Genomic DNA, 25,601 nt, shown 5'->3' with positions numbered 1-25,601 from the left:
CAAGGACACTCTTTTCAGAGTTGACGGTCAGTCCATGAACAACGCAACACTCTAAGATATCACTCACACGGCGAACAATATCATGTAAGGGCGGGGCTCCACAGGCCCAGAAGGAGAGCAATCAACTATCGGTTGGCAGTGATCTTGGACAAATTGGCAAATTCCGCCAAATCACAAATGACATTGCGCAGACTAGTGCAGTCTTGGCCAACCTGTTGCTGTACCTGGAGGAGATCTCTCATATCCAAATGGACACTCCTGAGGCTCCTCAAGTAATCCAGAATAATAGAAAGAAAGTCATCTACCTCCCAACCAGTGTCCAACTTAATCCCAAGAGAATGTCATATGATTTAGAGAAAGCCTAGGCTACAACATTCCCAAAAAAGTGATACTTGGGTCACTCTATCTCTTCGGGACATTGAGATTAATGTGGCGTAATTACTCCACAATGGACACCATTGAAGAAACGTTCGTAAATTGGTGTCCTCCTCCAAAATGGGAGGACGTTTGATATTGAGTTTTGGTAAGTCAGGATTGGGGCTACAGCATGGAGTATTCATCTGGCTCCCTGACACGCTACTAAGGGAATCATGGTCATAATCCTGACGTATACCTTGAAATTTAAACTCCGTTTTATCAACATGTTGTCGTGGATATCCAACTCCTTGTCCACGTCGTTTTCATCTGCGACGGGATGGCATACTACTTTGGCCTCAGCATCATGATACTGGTTCAGCTTAGTCTCCCATGAACGAGTCTTGGATTCTAGGTTATGCGGATCTTCACCTTCAGTATAAGATTCAAACGCATCTAATGCAGCTCACTTAGCTCTAGTTGTTAAACCTTTGTAACCTTTTCAGGTAGCCTTTAGATTAAATACCTCCTCCCTATCAGACATGGTTCACAGTAAAATATGGAAACACATAATTGTGATGGGGTTTATGGACTTGTACTCAACTGTTGAAAGTGTTGGGAGAGATGAACTGGAGGTGGCTTGAAGAGCTTGGCGAATAATATAATATCACACATATACTTGTAGAACCAGTGATGAAGGGAGATTGACCAGAATAAATCCGTTGACCACCAGATCCAAAACCTCAACCAGGGGTGTAGGGTGAACCAGAAATGGGGTGATAGTCCAACCAATCAATGTCCTCATGTTGTCATCTCAAGCATTCAATGCAATGCCGGTCCAATACCAGTCTCAAAATGTATCATGTAAGCTTTAGCCTTTCCGAGACATTGGCAGTGATGCCAAAATGGATAAAAATAAGATCCAACTCTTTGTATAGCACACCTAACGAATTTGGAATTCAAACCATTCCATTTTTGTTCAATCAAAATCCTGTTACAAGACTCAGGTCTTTAAATGGAGAAACAAGTCTGCCCTTCAAATTCCATCTAATCTTGGTTTAGAATATTGGCCTACAATATCTAAATCAAGACAACCTGTGGAAATGTAAAAAGACTTTTAGGAGGGCCTGAAGATTTCTGGCTCACTCTCTCCCAATATTTTTATTGAATCCCAAATTGGACGCACCAGTACTTTGGTTGTCAGTATTATTAATGGAAAATGCTTATAACTAAAACATTACTTAATGTTAAAGCGGGCATGCTTTTCTTTGTGTAGTTTTTTGTTGGTATTAGTAACAAATTACTGACTCCTGTCAAAGGAACAGCCTAAAGTTAGCACCCTAGATTGCTTAAATTGCTGGCTAATTGTTACCAAAACACAAGATATTTCTAGGTGCTGTTTGTTACTCCATTCTCATTGCAACAAAAATGTTCGACCAAGTTTTGTTTTGGATCTTGTCATCAAATGCAGAGATCAGGGATAATTGGATTCCAATCCAATTCAACCATGACCAAAATGATTTGCAAGTTGATTGCGAACCAATTGAAGTGATTATAGATTTAAATAATGAGCTCAATGCCCTTCAGGTAGAAAATAGTTATTCAGGATGTTTATCACAAAGGCATTAAAAAAGATTGTTTTCAAGCTTATCTCTAATAATTACTCGGATAACGATGGTGGAAATGATCAAGATGATGATTGCGATGGCCCCCATGCTAATGCTCCTCGAGAGGGTAATCGTGATGGTCCCCTAGTGGCTAAGGATGAAAGTACAAGAAATTATTATGATGGTCCCGCAGATGATGATTATGATTCTTATGATCCCAAAGAAAGTGATCCCCATGGTAATTGGAATGATGATACCCCAAATGACAATCATCGAGATAGTGATATCCAAGAGGGAGATGATGATGATAATGATGATGAACTACCCCTAGAGGGTGATGGCGAAGATGATTCCAGAGAAGACGATTGTAATAACAAATACAAAGACAACCCTCGAGGTGTCATGAATGATCAACAAGGTAGAAATTGTAATGATCGGTCCAACTTCCCCGAGACTCTGGAGGCTTTAGACCGTGGTTTACAAACATCTGCAGTCTTATGGAAAATGTTCAAAAGAATGGGAAAAGAAGTTGCGACCTGTCAATTCTGTTCAAAGCAATATAAAACTAAAAATGGATGCACTTCAACTCTATGGCGTCATGCAAAAAATCATCACCGCATCGAACTTCATCTGGTGGTCAACGGATTTATTCTGGTCAATCTCCCTTCATCACTGATTCTACAAGTATATGTGTGATATTATATTATTCGCCAAGCTCTTCAAGCCACCTCCAGTTCATCTCTCCCAACACTTTCACCAGTTGAGTACAAGTCCATAAACCCCATCACAATTATGTGTTTCCATATTTTACTGTGAACCATGTCTGATAGGGAGGAGGTATTTAATCTAAAGGCTACCTGAAAAGGTTACAAAGGTTTAACAACTAGAGCTAAGTGAGCTGCATTAGATGCGTTTGAATCTTATACTGAAGGTGAAGATCCGCATAACCTAGAATCCAAGACTCGTTCATGGGAGACTAAGCTGAACCAGTATCATGATGCTGAGGCCAAAGTAGTGTGCCATCCCGCCGCAGATGAAAACGACGTGGACAAGGAGTTGGATATCCACGACGACATGTTGATAAAACGGAGTTTAAATTTCGAGGTATACGTCAGGATTATGACCATGATTCCCTTAGTAGCGTGTCAGGGAGCCAGATGAATACTCCACGCTGTAGCCCCAATCCTGACTTACCAAAACTCAATATCAAACGTCCTCCCATTTTGGAGGAGGACACCAATTTACGAACGTTTCTTCAATGGTGTTCATTGTGGAGTAATTACGCCACATTAATCTCAATGTCCCGAAGAGATAGAGTGACCCAAGTATCACTTTTTTGGGAATGTTGTAGCCTAGGCTTTCTCCAAATCATATGACATTCTCTTGGGATTAAGTTGGACACTGGTTGGGAGGTAGATGACTTTCTTTCTATTATTCTGGATTACTTGAGGAGCCTCAGGAGTGTCCATTTGGATATGAGAGATCTCCTCCAGGTACAGCAACAGGTTGGCCAAGACTGCACTAGTCTGCGCAATGTCATTTGTGATTTGGCGGAATTTGCCAATTTGTCCAAGATCACTGCCAACCGATAGTTGATTGCTCTCCTTCTGGGCCTGTGGAGCCCCGCCCTTACATGATATTGTTCGCCGTGTGAGTGATATCTTAGAGTGTTGCGTTGTTCATGGACTGACCATCAACTCTGAAAAGAGTGTCCTTGCCGCCACATCCATTGATTTTGGGGGTTATAAGATTGCTCTCTCTCTCCTTGAAGGACTCTTTTGACGGCAGACGGATTGCCAATGCCCAGTGCAACCACACCCATGGCAAGACAATTTCAATGCCGGACAATCTGAACAAGAATGGGTCTTGGAAAGACCACACAACGGGCAGTACTTGGATGGCAAAGTCCTGTTATAAGTCGTCTTACCCGCCTTCCACCCATTCTTCTTGTATATAGACTTGGTCACATGGACAACTTGATTAAGCACCCCCACGGTTGAGATGAAGACTGATGACCGAAATTGTGTGCACCCTGTCTAGCAGTCTAAGGTTCAAGTATACACTTGCGGGCCACGCCTGACCCTGATTCCAGACTAGGTGTATGATACTTTCAACGAACGGCATTAGGCCTATAGTGTTAAGGACGGGTGGGCCTACGTGCTGACGAAATATCAAGTTCCTCTACGGCTCAAAATTTTCGACTTTTTGGCAATTTGGTTAATATGGGTGAATACTTTTTATCCCTGAGAATGTTTTTCAGGTTGGCGAAAACTAGCTCACTTTTAAACGATGCCCGGACTGATGAGATGATGCGAACCTTTTCAAGCCTGATACAAGGCTTGGTTCAAGCCTACTTGAGGTTGTCCATGACGCCGATGGTGGCCAGAAGGCAATAAATCCACCGTCCAAAGGTGCCCACCAGAAAAATCACCAATGTTTTGTTTCTTTATTCTATGCCATGAAACCCACGCCCGTTTCTTTTTATATTCTTTTCGCCTCTATTATAGTGGCTCTAATCAGGGACTCTAAAGAGAGGAAACGACACGGCTTTCCCCTCACCGCCAACTTAGGCCATTGCGTTGAATCAAGACAGTAACTCTAACCAGTATGAATAAAACAAGATTATCCGTACTGCATAGTACATTAAAGTGTTTTTAATTAAATAATGATCTCCTTGATATACAACTCCGTCCATATACTAAATATTTTTGAGGTTATTTTGAAAGTCAGAAGAATAAATGAAATACCCATGAACATCAAATTAATAAAAAACAATCAAATTGTCTTTCAAATCAGTGAAATATTGCGTAAACTGGCTCAAAAACACGCATAGAAAGAAAATCAACAAGAATAATTTGATTGATTGATGAGGAACTTGCACAAACAAAGTATAAAAAATGTATGGAATAGGGCAATAAAAGTGTATGTACATAAATGTTAACATATTAGAATATCTGGAATGGACAATTGATACTTTTGTTTTAATCCATACATTTGACAAAAAACATCAGGCTTTGGTGAAAAATAATTGAGTTATCTGTTTGTAGAGTTTAAATTTCTACTTATTATGAAGTTTGCATAAAAGGCAGGCAAAATTTAAGGGGCACAGAGTAATACCAAAATACAGTACACTAGATCTCAATTTGAACTTTGGACTCCAATAAATTGTTTTACCTGCAAAAGTATCCAAAATATCAAAATAGTAAAATTATGCAGGTGCCATATCTCTTACAATTATTTTTCCATGTTTATGAAGCATCCATATAAGTTTAAAGAACAATATGTAGCTCAGAGTTACAGTATGTCTACTTTTGGATTGAAGGCCATTCCCAGAGTGAGAACCATAGTTTCATAACAAACGTGTCAAATTGTTTGAAATTTCGTCAAAATGTTTCTGAAGCAATTTTCTACAAATAATATTATTAGCAAAAGAGTATTAACTGATTGTGTTTAGAGCAAATTCTTGCTTTATCCAGAAAACCTGATTAGCACTTTCAGTTGTTGTACTTTAAGACACATTCAAAGTCATTTTAAGTTTATGTACATGCCTGGTTTTAAGCACATACCATCAATGGTTATGAAAATGATTTTAGTCACATATTTTCGTCAATGATTATGCCAATAATTGACATTCAAAACTTTCAGCAGCAAAAGTTTAGGCCTTATTTGGCGGGAAAGGTTTGGTGATCACAAAAAGTGGCGTTTCCTTGCTTTAGTGTCCTTGCTCTAATACAACCTATATTTATGATTCCACCAGCCTCCTGCAATCAAAGAGGTTTTATCCTTATTACATGCTAGTCACCAAGGGGTAGAGAGAATGAAGAGACGAGCCAGGCAATTTGTGTACTGGCCTGGATTTCCATCCGATATTACGAATATGGTCGAAAATTTTAGACCTTCTTCTTCAGACCTTCAATCCCGGCAGAACCCATGATGTCCAATGATCATCCTTTTTGTCGTTTCGAAATGGCTTCTGTCGACTTTTTTTACTTATGGGGGGAAAAGCTATCTTGTCTGTTCAGACCGTTTTTTCTGGGTTTCCTCTCGTGGCCAGATTTAGTTCTTCCCCTTGCGCTTTGTCCTTGATCCAAGAGCTTCGTGTTTTTTTCACGACCGTCGGCGTGCCCAACGTTTTCCGATCAGATAATGGCACTCCCTTTGCTTCATCGTCAACTCAAGATTTTTTCAGCCATTGGGGTGTGGCATGGAGACCCTCCTCGCCCCATAACCCTCAGTCGAATGGCCATGCCGAATCCAATGTGGGAGCATGAAATACCTCCTCGCCAAGTCCGGAGGTGAATGGGGATCCAGTGCTTTCATGTCCGGTCTTTTGGAATAGCGGAACGCACCACGCTCAGGCGCACTCTCACTATCCCAACGCTTATTTGGTTGTCCTCTCAGGTCTAAGTTGGCAATTCATTGGAAAGCGTTTATGCTCGAGTTTCAGATCGCGTCGGATGAGGCCAATTACAAACGATTCCGGGATGACGCACTTCAAAAAGCGTATCATGATCGGAATGCACTTGCCAGGAAGCAGATTCCATTAGGTCAGCACGTCCTCATTCAAGATCCGATCACCCACAGATGGGAAAGAGAAGGAGTGGTGGTCGACAACAAGATGCAGAGATGGTATATGCTTCGATTACCTTCAGGAAGAGTGTTGGTGGGAAACCAGAGATTTTCTCCATCGTGGACTTGTTCGTTACCTCATCGATGATGATGAAGAGCCAGCTGATGAGCCTGACGCGCTTCCTCCAAGACCAATTCGTGATCGAGGTCAGATTGTTTGCTTTCAAGCATGATAGTTTTAATATTTTGTTCATTATGTTTTGCATTCCATTCATACACAAAAAGGGAGTTGGTACTCGTATGTTGTCATATTGTCATGCGAGTTGCAATTGACGTTTACTTCTGAGTATGTTTATTTGATAAATACACTTCCATCTGAACCTTTACTTGATCTACATCTATGTGTACTTCGTTTTTGACCACTCGATGGGATCATGAGAGGCAGTATGTTTATTCCGAGACATTTTGCTATTTATTCCTGGTTTTGAGCGTAGTCGCATTTTATTTTGCTACTGTTCTTTTCTCTGAGGAATTTGGCACCAAGGTGTGACTTCCTCTGTTGCTCCTTGGTTGTTGCTGTGCACGAGCAGTGTTTGTGTGTGGGTGAATGAATGGGAATTGCCATGCATTCACTCAATTAGGTTTGGTGCTTCTCCAAATCTTTACTGTATGCGTAGTTCTTTCGTTTGATTGAATTGATTGACCAGTTAAAAATATTGTTCATAAGTGTATTGATTATACTTTTGTTAGATCACTTTGTTGAGTTTATTTCTGTGTTTTTTATCTAGTTTCAGTACCTGATGCCTTGCTTTTCTCTGCCCTTTTTTTCTTGCTGACTATCTCCATCTTAGACTTGTCTTGAGATATAGGACAATAAAGAAAAATAGGTATTAACTACCTCACATCAAACTAAACATACAACACTGTATAGCTTTTTAGTTTTCCTCTTTTTCTTGGTCTTCTGATTTTGCTACTAATTGATAGTTCCACTGCATTCATGATGGAAGCTGTCTTTGGAAAAGTTTATAAAGAGGCTAGACAATGTTTGGAGTTGGTCTTGGCAGGGAAGGATCCTTCTGCAGTCAATAAGCCCTTTATCATTGAGGCTTTAGCTGCCTGGGTCAACTACACCAGGGTGCTGTTTGAAAAACAGGCTCGTCCAGTAGTTGAGAGGTCGACTGATTTGACTAATGTACAGGTTGACGTAGTACCTCCTCTTGAAATACAACGCGAAAAGGCAGTTTGTAGAGAAAACAGCCTGTGCCACCCCAGCCCCTTCCGCAACCCGTTTAGCTTCCTCCCTCCCTCTCCTCCTACCCCCCACCCTCTCTCCCAATTCCCTTAAATACCCAATCTCCACCCATTCCTATAAAACCCCTCCTCCCTGACATTCCTTGTCCCTCCCCCATTCCCAAAATACGTTCCCATTCAAATGTAGGTGTAAACCTATTCCTGAACCCAACCATCCCCATTAGATCATGCTTTGTCTCCTGTAGAACGTAATTATGTTGATAAGCAGGATTTTGGTAGTCACGGTAAACGTTTTTCTCCACCGATTAGCTGGCGGTGCTACTTTTTTAAATCTTAACCTGACCTAATCAAACCTAATCTAACCTTACCTAACCTAACCCAACCTAACCTAACGCAATATTAATAACCCTTAAAGTCTATATCTAAACCTTTTAACATTTTGCCACAAATTTAAAAATGAGCACTGCCAACTAATCGGTGGAGAATAACGTTTATCCAGGATTTTTTACGGTTGGAGAGGATGGTCCAAGATCTTGTGAACCTGGTCCGTCAAAAGAGAGGCCCGTAAAGGGGCTATATTTGAACGTGCATTGTCTGATTTCTAAAAGAGACAGCGCGAAAGTTAAGATCTTCGAAGAACTAGCCGTTGAGAGAGAGATTTAATTTATCTCTATAACAAAAACCTGGCTTCGACCAGGGGTCTTAGATGAAGAACTAACCATAGTTGGTTTCAACTTAGTTTGTTGTGATAAGATACGCCCTGATAATCCCACATTCCCACATGGGGGTGTCTGCCTATATGTTAGGAATGATCTGCAAATTAGTCGTGTACAAATGTAGAATGGATAAGTAGAGGTCTTAGTTTGTCAAGTTAAAGGTCTTGATCTATCCATTGTTAAAATGTATAAGCCCCCTTCTTGTTCTGTAAGCACTTTCTTGTCAGCTCTGAAATTCACAGGAAACGACTTGGATCAGGCAGTTTGCTCGAAGGTTTTCTTTGTAGTGGACTTCAATTTCCGGCCGGCGTTGTAGAGTGGGAGGCTAGTCCTGATGGGTATATTCCCATTTCGAAATCAAGATCTCAGTCGTTCGAAAAGCTGGAGGAGTTAGCGATCTTGCGCAATTTTTCCCAATATGTTGGAGTAGCCACCAGAGCAAATATCGTTCTGGATTGGGTCTTTTCCAATGACCCTGATCTGATCCAGTATGTCCATGTGACACCTAGCAATCTGTCAGATCATCATGTTCTTGAGATAGGGTCGACCATTACTCAAAAGCCGGCGTGCTCTAGAGTAAAACCGGCCAAAAAGGTCTGTCTGTCTAGGTTCAAGTTCAAAGATGAACATTGGCCGTTGATTATAGAAAGATTAGAAGAACTTGACCTGATTTCAATGCTGAAACAGGAATCATCCATAGATGCAACCATTGATAAATTAGTTTCAGTTTTTGAAGAAGTTTGCTCCAGTCTAGCAATCTCTGAATGTATTTCCAAGGGTGGGACACGGACAAAAATTCCAAAATATGGGAAGACTTTGTTCAAAAAGAGTTGCAAACTGGCAAAAAGGCTGTAGCCTTTTTGAACCTAGCGCCATACCATGAATAATCCGAATCAACTCTAAAGGTTATTGGTAACCCTCTGATGTTTGGCAACCGAAAGGTTGACTCTTGAAATTCCAGATTTTGGCCGTTGGTCCGTGGTGTGATTGCATGCTCATACTCGCACCTATCAATCTAGTCAATGTGTATATTAACCAGATCTAGTCAAATAATAAAATAGTCATCTCAATACGCTCCCAATGAGAGATTGTCCAACATGACAGTCCGGTCTGTTCTAAATGAATTTAGCGTATTTGCATGAGGTTCTCCACTTTCCAATGGTTTGAGGATGAACACTGAAAGGCTCACCAACGTCTCTTGGTCTTTGTCGGCCTTGAGGATGCCCTTAGCTTTCGTTCTGAGTTTCAGACTGCGCTCACTTGAATTTTCCGACATTGTTTCGACGGCAATCGCTCAGAGTGTAACCCATCGTCTCTAAGATATCGTTAGACTATTTGTAATATGCCGCTATGTACTAAACAGTGTCTCTTAAGGAATGCTTGTGGTATAATGTCAGAGAAATCTTTTTTGAGTCTCAGTTTCTGATAAGTTACTCAATGGTTCTTGCTGATGCTTTCTCGTACTTCGAGAATCCAGGCTAGTTCAAACAATGCAGTCTGTTGAGATTACCGGAACACACGAGATCTCCTGTCTTCGCGTCCAAAAAAACAATTTTATTCTCTCCCCTCTTCGAGTCCCGTTTGCTCAATCATAGATCTCCTCACCGGAGTACAGAGTTTTGAGTACCGTTAAGAGCATACCATACCACCACCCCCCTTGACACGAACGAATAATCATAGTAGTAAAAAACGTGTACCAAGAAAAAAAAATCAATCATAAGTCTTTGAGGAGAATTTAGTGATATTCAAGGGTTTTGTTCCGTTCTTCTCACGAGCGCTGCGACGGGGAATTCGACGAGGAGTAGATGGTTGGGATTACATAAATGGTGTCGATGTTTGGCGTATTGGAACAAGGATAAGAAGAGTGGGCGAAATTCGTGGACGAAGAAATCGACGGTTCCGCCAACGAACTCGTCCACTAGCAGATTTTATATAATAATCACGACGATTCCCAATAGTGACAACTTGACCGCTAGTGTTCCAAAGTTTCGTACGGAAGTCCTGAATATCCACGTAATCGCCAATACGAAGAGGACGGAGGGAGCGAGCACTCTTGTTATAATGCTCAACAGTCCTATCCTTCACTTTTTCTCTAATATTATCCATCTTCTTGGCAATATCACGCCAATTCGGAGCAAATCCTTTCCGGTAAGCAAATATAAAAGACTCAAGTGGCCTTCCGTACAATATCATGGCCGGACTCTTTCCATCAGACCGGGGGGTATTTCGCCACTCTAGCATTCCTCGCTGGAACTCATCGCAGTTGACATCGCCGTTCACCGTAGTCTTCTGGAGAAGACGCTTGACGGCCTTCACGGCGCTCTCAGCATGACCGTTACTCTGCGGGTAATGAGGGCTAGACATTTGGTGATGGATGTTCCAGCGTTCGCAAAACTCGCGAAATTTTTTCGAAGAAAATTGCTGGCCACCATCAGTCACAAGTTTTTGAGGAACCCCCAAGTCTGGGAGTCTGCTCCTTATGTACCGGATAACATCCATTGAATTTGCCGTTCGGCCAATTCGCTCCGTACATGGCCAGCCAGAAAGACGATCTGCATATACCAAATACTGGAATCCACAGTGCTCGAAAAGGTCGGCACTTACGTTTTGGAATGGCAAATCTGGTACAGGCTCACTCATCATGGGTTCCTTGGTCTGAGAAGATTGATGCTCCCGACACCTCTCACAATGTTGGAGTGTTGTATTTACGTCGTTGTTCAGACCTGGCCAAAATACCACTTGGCGAGCCCGTCTCTTGGTACGTTCTTGACCCTGGTGAGAGGAATGGAGATCATGGAGCACAGTCCTTCTCAGAGACTTGGGGATAACGAGGCGGTTCCCTTTTAATATAAAGTCCCCATCCAAGTGAAGATGTTCACGCACATCCCAAAACGGGCGGATAACATCAGGAAGATCACTTTTAGACTCGGGAAAACCACGCCAAATTATGTTCTTTAATAATTGGCATTCTGGATCCTCCTGGATTTTACTTCGAAGATGCGTCATTTTGAGAGCAGGGATTTCGTGAGTCATTTCTGCTATAGAACAAATCGAACAGGACAGAGCGTTGGATTCCCCATGTTGATCACTAATGTCAGGTTGATCCACGGGTGCTCTGGAGAGAGCATCGGCAATGACGTGATCCTTTCCTTTTTTCCAAACCGCTTCAAACTGATAACTTTGGATCTTGAGTAAAAGACGGACCATGCGGACGTTGTCGACTTTGTCCAAGGTGTAATGATTGAGGATTGGCAGTAGCGGCTTGTGGTCGATGACCAGATCGAATCTGAGACCAGAGAGGAAGACATGAGATTTCTTGATAGCCCATACCACCGCTAAAAGCTCTAACTCAATCATAGCATAACGGGTTTCAGCATCGCTCAAAAAGCGACTACCACATTGAATCAAACGCCAGGCGCCCTCCTGCTCTTGTAAGAGTGCGAATCCAAGGCCTCTGGTTCGAGATGCATCCGTTTCCAAACGAGTCCCTGCATTGAACTGAAAGTAAGCTAGGGTTGGGGTGGAAATCAATGCTTCTTTTACTTTCTCAAAAGCGATCGTGTGATCGTTTTCCCAATTAAATACGTTTCTCTCCTTGAGCAAGCCGCAAAGTGGTCCCGCTTCACCTGCAACATCGGGGCTGAAATCCGCGAACTGGTTTACTAACCCAAAGAATGATCTCAAATAAGTCCTGTTCTCTGGGATTGGGAAGTCTTGCAAACTTTAGTCTTGGAAGGATCCATTTTCCAGCCTTCTTGTCCCACGATGTATCCACAGAAAGGGACCTCCAATCTTGCAAATTCGAAAGCGTAATACCGTGCTTCTTAGCACGTTCTAGAACCTCGCGAACGTGTTCCACATGGACATCAAAGTCTTGATCATAGATCAGCATATCGTCGACCACTTTGGCGAGCCTGGGTATGCCATCAAAAGCCTGATCAGTTCGCCTGTTAAACTCGTCCCCAGCGGCAATAAATCCTTGAGGGTCCCGGAGGAACCGATACCTCCCAAACGGAGTAATGAAGGTCGTGAGGGGTTGCGATTCCTTGTCGAGGGGAACCTGCCAATACCCGTGTCTTGCATCGAATTTGGTAAAGTATTGAGCACCCTCCATGCTCGTTATAGTTTCTTTTGGGGATCTCATGGGATGAACTGGTCTCTTGACTTGAGAATTTAGTTTGGTCAGATCGACGGTCATACGTTTCTCGGTCGAATCTTTTTTGTCCACAACTACAATAGGGTGACACCACTCAGAAGGCTCAGATACTGGCTCAATTATTTCGTCTATGACCATCTTGTCCAATTGTGACTTGATCTGCCTCTCGTCACCAAGCGCGATCTTCCTTGCTCTAAGCAATTGAAAAGGTTCAGCATCGGGCAACAAACGAATTTTCATAGCTGGTCCACGCATAGGTATGAGCTTGTCTTCATTGAATACCGTTGGATACTCCGCAATGAACTTGGCCTTAATCGTGTCCTTGTTTATTTCCGGATCCATATCCCGGATGCTCGCAAACACCTTTGTTTTCGGCGAATGAGGGGGAAGATATCCCAATGCCTTGAGTGTGTCACGAGACAAATAGGCTCCCTGAATATCTTTGAATATATGTAATCTTGAACGGGCCACAGCGCAATTGTCGCGAATAGATACAGAGCAGCAACCCATACTCCTCATATTTCCTCCAGAAACGTTCCGAACGACAACTGGATCGTCCTTTAGGTTGGATAAAATTCCACCAGACAAAACGAAGGTCGACATCACTACCGGTATCTGGAATCCATGACACAGCGGACCATGCTGAACGTTGATAAATTCGAATTTCCAGACTTAATCGTTCGTCTGCTTGAATCCCAGCCAACCCAATTGCACTCATGGCTTTTCTTGGAACATGAGTCCTCTGTCCAAGATGTTTACAACATGTTGGGCAACATGGGCTAAAATGCCCATGACTTCCGCACTTATGACAGGTTCTTCCAATAGCTGGACAAGCATCCTTCAATTCGTGAGTCCGTCGTCCGCAATTACTGCATTTTTTGGCTTGGTTGTTGTTCTTGATAAGCTTCTTGCCCTTTTTGTATGACGAAATCCCTTGAACACTCTTGGGTTCAAGATTGTTCTGAGACGAGACCGCTCCCTCCTCTGCCTGACAGATCTTGACAGAACGCTCTACGGTGAGGTCCACTTCGGACAAAAGCTTATGTCTTGTGACATTGCTCAGAATTCCACAAACTATCCGGTCCCGCATAAGATCATCCTCGCGAGTTTTGCACGTGAAGCAAGCAGGATTAGTCTCAAAGTTACAGGCACAGAGTACCTCTTTCAGACGCGTGAGGAAGTTATCAAATGTTTCTCCAGGTGTTTGAGTGGCGTTGTAAAATTCAATTCTGTCCAACAATGGACTACGCTGAGCCCGAATGTATTTGGAAATAGCCATAATTATGCCTTCCACATCGGCGTCTGCATCGACTTCGATCGTCCTTTGAATCAAATATCTTTGAAGGTCGCCATCAAGGCAACTCTTCAACGCCGCCAGAACTAGCAGATAACAACGGCCTTTCCACGGAAATAGTGCGACAGTTCGTAACTCCAGAAGACGACCCAACAGGCCTCTCATGAGAGCGGGCCTCCATCAAACTTAACAGCCGCTCCTCTTTGGCATTAGCTTCCTCCATCAAACGATCCTCTCTGCGTCGAGATTCTTCGGAAATCCTTTCCATTTGAGCCTGAAAGGCTTTCATGAGATCCTCCATAATCTCTGTCTTTTCTCTTTCGGTTTGGTAACGTCAAGATCCTTATGATATTTGACGATGATTGTGGGAGAGTGACATCTATCACCAGTCAACCGCGCCCAATAAATATGGACAACGTTTCCCTACCGGTCAGCGGCCCTTACGGAGCTCACACTCATCGGGGTAACTTCTTTGTCCTCAACCGATATCCACGTGTAGATAAAGACGGCCCNTTGTCCTCAACCGATATCCACGTGTAGATAAAGACGGCCCAAAAAGGAGCTCACGTCTTTGGTGAAACGATCGCAAATCGTCCGATTCTGGATCACCAGAATTTGTCCTCACTGTAGAAATCACGGTCATATATCACCAGGCAGCTAGTCGACTTGCCGACTGCGCCATGTTGAGATTACCGGAACACACGAGATCTCCTGCCTTCGCGTCCAAAAAAACCAATTTTATTCTCTCCTCTCTTCGAGTCCCGTTTGCTCAATCATAGATCTCCTCACCGGAGTACAGAGTTTTGAGTACCGTTAAGAGCATATCACACCACAGTTCATTTCTCTTCTTTCTCGGGCTCCTTCATTGTTTTATTTTGCTTCTCTCTAATATTCGTAGTGAATACGTAGGCCTTGTTGATCCGGTTGCATCTTTCAAGTCGGACTAAGACCAATTTTTAGATAGCATTCCAGATCAACCCTAATTCAAGGACTAGCTCGGTCTGCCAACTCAAATTCGTTGGTAGACCAAATATGATATAAAGATTGAAAGTTAATAAATAGACGAATTATAAACTTTCATTTTAATAGTCTTGGGGATTACATTCCCTGTGGCGGTTAGAAAAGCCCGTGAAAAAAACAAACAAAAAAAAATATCATTGGTGATCAAATTGCATATTACAAGTCTCTGAGGAGCGCCGAGTCAGCCCACCAATTGTTGGAAGTGGAGAACATGCTCTCTTCATCGGCTTCGTCCTGGATGGCGGGCTTGTACAAAGGTGCCAAAAAGCCCGCCACCAACTCGGAAATTCCCGTGAGTAAATTCCTCCTCCACTGTCAAGAACTGTTTGCATCAACATCGGAAACAGTAGTGGAGGAGGTCCAGTGCTGCCCAGAAGAACACCATCCCCTTTTGCAGCCCTTCACGGAACCCGAGATGGACGTGGCCTTCAAGAAGATCAAAGCCCCCTCAACATCTGGGGTCTCTCCTTTCCAACTTTCACTTCTCCAGATCCAAGCTCAGCCACTCCTCTAAGATCTTTTCAGCCTCGCCCTCCAATCTTCCTTCTTCCCACCAGCGTGGATGGAGTCAGCCATCATCTTCATCCATAAGAAGGGGCCCAGGGACATTCCAAAAAACCATCGGACCATCGCCCTGGAAAACCCCTTCTTGAAGATGATGTCCACCCTACTAGCTGCCCGCTTCTCTGGATTGGCCGAGGATAGGGATCTCCTTCCCCAGTTCCAATCGGTTGCCGGAGAAGCCGCTCAACCACCACAGCAGCCACTCTCCTCTATGAAATTGTGCATTCCAACATCAGCAACAAGAGGAGAGTGTATGGATGCTTTGTGGATTTCTCCAAAGCATCCGACAGGGTGGACCGAACGCGGTTATTCCTCAAACTCCAACTGTGGGGAGTTCCGCGTTCAATCTGTGTCCTGCTGTCCAACATCTATGCGGGACTCAGATGCTCCATTCGTTCTGGTGAGGACCTATCCCCCCTACTTTACTTCCATTGGCCTTCCGCAGGGGGATCCACTATCGCCAATTCTTTTTTTTTTCAATCTTCATGTATCAGACCTGCCCAGAGCCCTCACACACCAAGGCTCCACCATCAACCTTTTCCAGTACAATATCTTCAATATGCAGACGACCTTGTTCTCTTGGCTTATTCAGCCGTGGAATTGCAAAATGCCATCAGTGCACTCCACGGTTATTGCCAAGAGAACGGCCTTCAAGTCATCACTATCAAGACGAAGGCCATGGTTTTCCATAAAGGTCGTCTGCCTCCCACCTCCTTCCATATTAACAATAGTCTGATTGAAATCGTCAATAATTTTGATTATGTCGGTTTCACATTCTCAACTCAACTCTCCTTCACCAACCATCTCTAATCATCAATAGTCAAAGCCAGGGCCAGGATCAGATACATATGCAATAGACTTCCCATTAAGAATCTTCCCCTCCCAATAGTCCTTCAACTCTTCTGGATCTTCGTCACCCCAATCTTTCTCTACGGCCTACACCTTTGGCTTCCCAACTCCGCCCAATCCGCCCTCAAATCCGTCGATGCCACCTTCACCAAGTTACTCAAACGATACCTGTGCGTGCCCCAATATGCCAACAATGTATGGACACATTTCCTATGCGAAACCGAGCCCCTCACCATCGGGCAGGGAAGGTTAGTGTCCAACAGTGTTGGGAACCTGACCTTTCCGGAGGTGATGTCCGGACACAAGTTATCATTTCCGGTCAAGGACATGCTAACATCTGATCGTCCTTGGCTCGAAGTCCCTTCGGAGTATTGGCGGTCACGCACCTTTGTTCGGCTCCCGTCCAAATGCCATCAGCGACGGGAGTTGACAAAGGATCTGTTCAATCTGGCCCATCCACTCTATTGCAATAACCAAGATTTTCATCACTTACCTCTACCTACCTGTCTTTGTACTATCTGTAACTCACCTCTTACTTTTTTTCATGTGCATTGAACCAATTCTAGTCATACTCATTGTGATATCACTTTCCAGTCAACTATTTTATTGCCTTTATGACCAAGAGTCGCAATAAAAGATTATTATTATTAAATATTACATATTATTCTAAATTGTACAGGCTACTCAAAATCAGTGTAAAATAGAGTATAGGCTTAAGGGAGGGGGGAAAAACTTACAATTGTATTAACATGAATATGGCGTTAAGTTAACTAATTTTTTCGTCTCGAACTGCTGGGAATTCCATTCCTAGTAGCGTTAAAGAAGTCTACAAAACAGTATGTTCTAGAGACAAAAAACGGAGCATTGGGCATCTACATTGTAGGAAAAGTATTAAACGAGTAATGCCATTCAATCCTCTACAAGTAATGATTGTGTAATGAATTATTCAATTTGATCGAAGTATTTGTAACTAAATAGTCTTTGGCCTGGGAATTCTGAACCCTTTTAGTTGACATTTTCCACCCCTACCGTCTCTTCCCAATGATGATCCCTATCATTGACTGGGCTGAATGAAATGAATCAACTAGGTAAATGAATTTTCTTTATTGACTGTTTATTTTCGAATACGACAAGATATTGTTGGCCAGCATCATTTGTTGCTTCTTTTGGTTGTATGCATTGATACAGTACAAAGTTGATTCGACCATAACGTAACGATATACAATGGGACGTACGTAAACCACAGCAGTATTCAGTATACAAAAGTAAATGTTCCACTCGAGTTTTCGAAAAGCGAGCTCAATGGCCATTTCGAACAACAGTATGTTGATGACTTGAGAAGAGAAAAGCGCTTCGTTGTGATAACTGTCTTTTACAGGAATGGAATAACAAAAACCAAGGAAGATCTGTTCAGTAAGTGCCACAATAAGATGAATTTGTACACGGAGAGAGGGTTCTTTCCCATTCATCAAAAAGTTATGAGCCTCGTTTCCTTTCAGTACCAACTACACCAAACGTCCATGTAGGACATGTGGGCGTGTGTGAGGGGGTGGGGATCATTTGAGTTTTCGAACGAGAGTCGGAGTAAAACTTCAGTTTCAATCAGCACAGCAAAAGCAGAGAATGCGTTTTAGTTACATATTTTGTTAGTTCTCGAAGACGTGAAACAGCCGTGTTTGAAGGGGGAAAGAGCGCAAATAAATAGTTCTAAGAATTTGAATGCCATGAGTGCTCAATAGATCGACTCGTACATCATATCAATAACAACGCTCATAAATGTAGTAGTCGTAGCTGTTGTTCTGGCTATAATAACAATTATGACGATGATAATAGAGCTGATAATGTACTGTACTTGTGTTGTTGCTTAGGGTAGTGATTTTGAAATGAATGGTAGAATATGGAGTGGTACAATAGTTTTGGTGTATAACCTAAATGACAAGAAATCAATCGGGTGCATGTGTAGGTGTGTTTGTATATATATAAATATAAATAGGAGTCGTGGTGATACTGTAAGCGCATAGTATGATACTTAAATAGCTAAGAGTTGTCAGGTGTTTTTGATGCCGGGTTTGTTACTGGTCGTTTCCATGACACAAAATTCTCGGTTTTTGACTTAGATCAACAAAAAGTGGGACATAAGGGAGGAAAAAAGGAGCAAATCACAAATTCGAGCCAACGACGAAATATTCGCAAGGACGTCATTTTTCTGTCTACTCGGGGGGAATTTTGACAATTAACAAATCTTTTCGGAAGATGATTGATTGATGGGTTCGAAGAGAATTTGAAAAGGCCCGTGCTAAAACCGGGATGAAATCTCGTCCCATGGACAATTGACTGATTCCAAAGTTCGATTATCAAAAAAAAATTACCAATTTATATCTTACATAAAAGTAAAGGAAGTGGATTTCCACGGAAAGGCTTCCTGGTCATTTGAAGATGGCCAGAAATAATGAAAAAGAAGAAGCCACACACCAAAAAGAAAGATGATTGATTCGCAAGGACTAGTAGATGCAAAGCGTATCGAGAACTAGGACGTGATGGTTGTTCTTGGCTAGGGTAACCACTGCCCCATCATATGTGATCTTCAGTCCACAGCACCGAGACACTTTCACGGTGGGACATTGGAACTCGGAGATCAATTGGCCGGCATTCGAGTAAACAGCCACATGGAACTGATTTCCATGCGAGTCGCCGATCAGAATGTCGCCCTCGTCAGAAATGTCGATTCCATTAGGGAATTGCGTCACGGACTTGTTGCCAACCCGACGAAGCAAAGTGCCGTCCTCATGAAGAACGACGACTGAATGCCCTTTGAAGTCACATATGTAGTACTCTCGGCCATGGATTGCAATATCACTGGGCTCTTCCATGTCCGCCGAGCAATCGATGTACTTGATCAACTCACCATATTGGGACAGGATGAACACGGTCGGGGTCACGGAATCGACGGCCACAATCTGGTTGTGACGATTGATGGCCAGACCTGCCACGATGTCGATGTAGCGGATAGGGATTTGCCGGACGAATTGCCCATGGGAGGTGAAGATCTGCATTCGAGATCGTTGACCTCCGCGGTCACAGATAACAAAGTTGCCCGAGTCTGGGAAGACTGCAATCTTTCTCGGGCACCACAACTGGCCTTCATCTTTGCCGGGAACGCCAAAGCAGTAGAGAGAGTTACCGTGCTTATCGCAGACCTGCAAGTTTGAAGTGGCATCATAACTTATGACATCAATTTAATTATTCGATTATCACTCTCGTAAAAGGGGATTTCCAAAGAACAGAGGCGGTTAGTTCACGAAAAGCATCGAAAGGAGAGAAGGAGAAAAAGAAACAACGAACCAAAAGATATCAGGTTACGAATCCGGGTGTGGATTAGCCACCCTTGACAAGATTCCGGGTCAAGTTTCGCACAACAATGCGAGGAAAAGCGACAACGAATTGAAGAACATGAAAAGTACGGGCCTACCAACCCTGCCTGTGCACTGAATGATCTTTCAAAAAAATCATGGTTTACCTGGATGCGATTGTTGTAGGTGTCAGCAATGATGATCTCTTGGTTCAATCCTAAGCAAAATCCATGAGGGGAGTTGAACATTCCACGTCCTTGACCCAATTGTCCAAACTTGACGAGAACCGTCATGGGTTTACTTGCTCGATTGGGTGGACAACCTCTTCCTCCCGAACGAGAGCCATCCATGCCAATCGAATTTGGATGTGATTGTTGTGAATGTGGATGATGTTGTTGGTGTTGTTGTTGGTGGTGGTTGTGGTTATGATGGAGGTTCCATTCTTTAGCGGATTTGGCCGAAGGATATCTTCCCGTGTGAAGAGGAGGACTCAATGATGAGCGTTGGTTCATCAGTTGCTGCTCAACGTAAGCTCGGTTGGGGTTCGAGTTGAGCCGGTTTGATTCGGGGAATGCCATATTTTGGGGGTATTGAGGCAAGTTATAGCCCATCATATCCGGAGGGGGGACCAAAAAGTCTCCCGATGACGGGAAACACGCCGAGTTGGGATCCTCCATCTCGCTCAATTGAGCCAGGGCAGCCAGGTTTTCCATGAGGGTTTCGTTAGGAGGCATGCCTCCTCCTCCTCCATAGATATCCAGGGGCGGGCTTGGAAGTGAGTGGGGGTAGGAGGAGCCATTCCGAGTGCTTCTACCTGTCATCATAGCAGTAGAAGAATTGGGAAAGGTAGCACAGCCGTCGTTAAAGAGTGTTGTTGCATTAGCAGATTGTTTCAAATCTCGAGCTGAGAGGTGAGGATGTATTTGTGGTGGTTGGCGGTTGTGGTCAAGACCCAATAGGGCATTGCTCAAATGAGTAGTTAAGGCCAATGTGGGGGTAGTTGACAATGGAGGACGGTATAGATCTTGTTCCAGCATACCTGTGGGTGACTCCGGCAGGACTTGATGGACGTTCAAGTCCGGCGTGGGAGTCTGGTGCTCAAGGAAGCTCAATTGAAGAATGTTTTTCAGAGCATGAGACATTTGGGGAGGCTGGCCGGGGGCGACACCCGAGGACGAGGGGAATGCGTTGATTTCAGTTTGAGAGAAGGATTCCCCGTCATTCAGGAACAGACCCGTTAATCCTTGGAGGCCGAGCTCTGAGCTCGAGACTCCGCCAGCCTCCAGACCCATCAAGGACACACCTTTCCTCTGGGGCGAGAGGTCGTTCATGGGAAACAGTCCTGTCTCATCCGTGCTGGATTTGACGTCCCAAAACATGGTGTTGCCCTGATGGCTCAGCCCATCATGATTGTTCTCCAAATGAGGGCTGGACCCCCCGCCCAAGCCCGAGTCTTGGGAGGTGAAGGGACCGAACTGTCCCCCCGGGTGTTCATCTCGATTGTTTACCACGTCGATGAACTGGATGGGATCCCTACTGCCAGAGTTGCTGCCGTAGCCGAGAGAGGAAGATCCGGAAAATTGAGAGACTTGACTTGAGACGGGAGACTCCGAGGACAAAGGCGAATGCGAGAGGGATGCCCGATTGAAGTCGAGAGAGGTGGGCGTGGCACACTTTGAGTCGTCCTCGAGTCCCCATTTATCACAGATTGATTGCGGTTCTTTAGATGCAAGAATTTTGGCGGGAATGTTTGTATCAGAGGTATCACCTGAGGTCGTCGTCATCGTCGTTGTTGTCGTCGTCGTCTTCATAGCCTTCACGTCGTTCTCTTCTCCATGAACTATCATCTTGGACTTTGTCATCGGGTTGGCACTTGAATTGGGTTGGTCATCTTTGGATTGAAATTGACTAATATCGACAGTAAAAGAGGCATCGATTTCTTGAACATCAGCGGGGTCGTTATCATCATTGTTTCTGACAAGGTAAGATTGGATTCCAACGGCTTCTTCACATATTGGTGTTGCATTATTGTTATCATTAGTTGTCGCCAAATTCCGGATATCTTGGGGCCGTACTTGGGGTCCAAGTTTTGAGGTAGGGAGATCCAGGGTCAAGGCACCGTTGGAGACGATATCACCAAGCGTCGTTGGCTCATTAGAATCTTTGTTGCTGTTGTTGTAAAGGGTACTACTTTTCTCTTTGGTGTCTAGTTGAGGGCTGCCCTCCATGGAAGTACCATGATGATTCTCGGACGAGGACGCTAAGCCATCCGACGAGGAGCCACCACACGAATTCAGAAGAGCACTGATCATGTCTTCGAACTGGAAGCTGGGATCCATGATTTGAGTAGGAGGCGACTTTTTGAGCGACAAACCAAAGGCTACCAAAGGCTACCAAAGGCTACCAGAAGATGATCACGAGCAGAAAAAAGGCCAGGTTCTGATTTGGCACGTGAACGTCCAAGGCCCGAGTTGGCGAGACTGAAAGCACAAAAAACATACATCTCTAGAATAACAGCAGTTCACCACATGGCATGGATCACATGTATGGTTGGTGACAAGGGGGCAAATTTATTCAGATTCGATCAAGGGCTTTTCCTGTTAGCAAAAACTCAATGCCACACTCACTTGATCAAAGCGAAGGCCAACAAGTCCTACTCACAAGTGGAGGAATACTGCGGATGGAGTGTCAACCTTGAGAAAGCTCAAACTCATTCGTGGAAGAGAAAGCAGGAACGTGTTCTAGAATTTTGCCCAGGAAGCCAAACTATTCTTAGAAACACGCGAAGTAACTCAACAGCAATCGAGCAATCAAAGGCTGTGAACCATTGGTGTTTCTCCGATGGGCTGGCGATCTCACTGGCGATCTCACTGGCGGAACACTCGGATGGGAACTCGTGGCCAGAAGATTCTCCGGATCAAGGACACCTCGACTCAGGTCCATCAAGTGTTGTTTGTCTTCTCCCTTTCCTGCATTTGTCAATGGCCGACGACTTCAATCAGCTGACACGAGAAGAGCACACAGAGTCTGGATGGATGAACTCTCCGTTCCAGCTAGAGATAATATGCATTCATAGAACATGCTACTCCGTCTATCTCGGTAACTCCTAGTGCCGCTCCCCCTCTTCTAGCTTATGCTGATCGTGCTGCTAATCCTCCTGCCTTCCATTCCTCTTCTTTCTGATCCTCGCTCTCGCTTTCGCAGTTTGACCTTCTCGTGTATTGTTACGTTAAGTACTTTTGATACTGCGAAGCAAGAGCTTTTGGCTTGTTCACCAAGCACCAATGACGATGGCCAATCTCGAATAGATGGGGTGTTGTTAGCTTTAGTTCTTTCCCGTTAAATAACAAGTCTATTCATGCCGAGGAAGGACAACAGGCCCAGTGAAAGACAAATGCATTTTTCTCGCTTTCAAGAGTGAAAAAAAAACGGGTGGAGCAAGCAAAGGTCACAAAGTGACGAGACAAATGATGATCCCTTAGGGCCAGTGGCTGTGGTTCGAAGGACGATTTGCGAGTTTTCTCAGGTCTTGGATGCAAGATTTGAGGGAGTGAATTGGAAAACTCGAACGTAGACCTGAACTCGGGTAGCGATTAGATATCAAAGGCTGATGATCGCTGCATTTTTTTGGTGACGTGATACATGAACACACATCATACACACGTACACACGTAGGTATTGTATGTAGAACAACTGTACCAGAGCGAGAACGTGAAATTGGACGAAGGGAGAACGGATTTTACAGAGGGAGCATATCGATATGAGCTGTTATCTGAAGGCCATAATAACCCTGCATCACAAGTGGAAAATCAATCCTAATCAATTGTGTAAATGTGTGCATGAAGTGGAAGATCCTCGGATTGTGATAGTAAAAATAAAAATGATTGCCATACATTAAATTTTGACACTTCTTTACTTGGCAACTTTCCCCGGAATTTTCACATTGCTTTAAATGGTTTGTTTGTTAATTGATTAACTGTAAAGTGCCCTTTATGTTATAGTTTCCCCGGAATTTTCACATTGTTTTAAATGGTTTGTTTGTTAATTGATTAACTGTAAAGTGCCCTTCATGTTATAGGCGAAAAAATTAAATAATGACAGACTTTGCTTGAACTTTAAAAGGCACATTATTCCCAAGTGAAATGTTAAACCCTAGGTTAGGATGTTGCAGAGTCGTCATGAGGGCAAGAGTCTTAAGGTTAATAAACTCTTGCGGATCAACGCTTTCTTCATACCCTCTTGAAACTTTGTGGAGTCGCCCATTGAAAATCCTTGTGAAATATTTTTCTGAAGCATTTAGCATCACATTTGCACCTCAATTACGCACAAACAAAAGTAACGCACTTTTCATGGATCAAAAAGAGTAAGCAGTGTATTACTCAAAAAGAGAATCTGTTGAAAATTTTATGAATATTTGGTCACATCACAGATAACAGGCAAGATGAACAGAGGTTATAGATATTCAGAATTCATTGCCTGGCACAATTTAACACAGCCAACGAACTAGAAATGATACTCACGAACAACAGCAGTTCATCAAATTAAGTGGTATGCAAGATTGAACTTGGCTTTGCTTCCAAAAAGTTATAACAAAATAAATACGAAGATGAGCATCGTCATTCTTGACCAGCAATTTCACGAGGTTCATCACTTGAAATTTAGTCCAAAGCGAACATGTTTCCTCTTTAACCTACATCAATGATAATTCTGAACCATTCAATTTCACTAAGTTACCACAAAAGAGGATCGCAACATCTTGTCGAATGAGTTAACTTGGCCAAATTTGAGCCCAAAACTGTGTTTTGGGTACTCATGAGATTCGGTCAAAGCTATGAAGTAATCACTAAATAAGATTCGAATTTTCGGCCTGCTCTTGGTCAGCTACATAAGCTTTTTGACTTATCTTTGAAACAAGTCACTTAGGAAGTAGAGAGAATAAAAATGACTAGCCTTTTGTTGCAGATTTCTACGTTTCTTAATTCATTACTTTATTTCGAAAAGTGACTCAGAATCGCCATGAGCAAATGCAGGCCGATCAGGCGGGAAGCTCGTTCTCAGTCCATATTTCTAGAAGTTCGTGCCATAAGGAATTGAACCAGTCTGGGATGGGCGCTTTGAGCTAGCTACCCTAACGTCGTTCTGCATGTAGTGTTGAATGATGATTGATTGCCTCGTCTCAACAGAGTTGACCTAAACCCGCCAGTTAGAAGAAAACCAATACCCATCTATGGGCAGTTTTTTTGCGGGCCGGTTAATATGAAATCTTTCCCAAATCTTTCCCTTCCTTTCCCTTGACAATCATTTGCCTTCGGCTGTAAATGGATTAATAATGGAACTGAAAGACAATGTCTTAATTTTCTAAACGGGAAAAATGGGAAACTCAATGTCTTTTGCATTGGGGTTCATTCCTTCATGTTACTTGGTTTCAGGACTTGAGCAATGCTTTACATTACTGCAAAAGTAGCGGTATTGGTGATGGAACTGGCTTTTAGCCCTTCCATTAGCGTCTTTCTTTTTTCAATCAAGGGAAAGAACAATGTAAAAAAGGTTTCCATTTTTAAAAAGCTTCGTCTCAAGTAGTGATTTTTTTTGAGGCAATGGTCCCAAATCAGGGGGAGAACTCATGAAAAACTTCCACTGTGATAGCGAAAAGCGATACTTCTAGTTTGGTTAAAATTGTATAAGTGAAGCTGACATAAGAAATAGATCTGAAAAGAAGGCGGTTATTTATTGGCTTACCTCTATACCTCAGATCTGTTCCGACATTAGACAGGGCCCGGATTTGTTCGGTAAGGGCGTTTTGGGCAATGTGGCACGATCCACCTTTCTGCTCTGATGGCAACAGATGAAGCTAGCTCGACGAGACCTCTC

General features: G+C 43.4%; 2 protein-coding genes across 5 annotated transcripts; one reads left to right on the top strand and one right to left on the bottom strand.

Annotated features, from left to right (window-relative positions):
* Positions 1-1,961: 1,961 nt before the first annotated feature.
* On the top strand, positions 1,962-3,553 carry LOC131884061 (prostatic spermine-binding protein-like). Its single transcript, XM_059231700.1, has 3 exons — positions 1,962-2,379; positions 2,893-3,065; positions 3,455-3,553. Exons 1-3 carry the CDS (start codon positions 1,962-1,964, stop codon positions 3,551-3,553), a joined length of 690 nt encoding a protein of 229 aa, XP_059087683.1.
* A 13,916-nt stretch (positions 3,554-17,469) lies between these two features.
* Positions 17,470-25,601, bottom strand: LOC131883098 (uncharacterized). Of its 4 annotated transcripts, none has more exons than XM_059230442.1 (3): positions 25,470-25,601; positions 19,898-22,210; positions 17,470-19,577 (listed from the first exon to the last, which is right to left on the bottom strand). In XM_059230442.1, exons 2-3 carry the CDS (start codon positions 22,067-22,069, stop codon positions 18,882-18,884), a joined length of 2,868 nt encoding a protein of 955 aa, XP_059086425.1. In that variant the 5' UTR covers positions 22,070-22,210; positions 25,470-25,601; the 3' UTR covers positions 17,470-18,881. The 4 variants fall into 4 exon arrangements, with proteins under 4 accessions (XP_059086425.1, XP_059086428.1, XP_059086426.1 ...); XM_059230445.1 differs by having other exon boundaries at positions 25,478-25,590; XM_059230443.1 differs by lacking the exon at positions 25,470-25,601 and adding an exon at positions 22,358-22,810.

The sequence above is a fragment of the Tigriopus californicus genome, chromosome 7, assembly GCF_007210705.1.
Source record: "Tigriopus californicus strain San Diego chromosome 7, Tcal_SD_v2.1, whole genome shotgun sequence".
Classification (NCBI taxonomy): domain Eukaryota; kingdom Metazoa; phylum Arthropoda; class Copepoda; order Harpacticoida; family Harpacticidae; genus Tigriopus; species Tigriopus californicus.
This window is presented reverse-complemented; position numbering and strand designations above follow the sequence as displayed.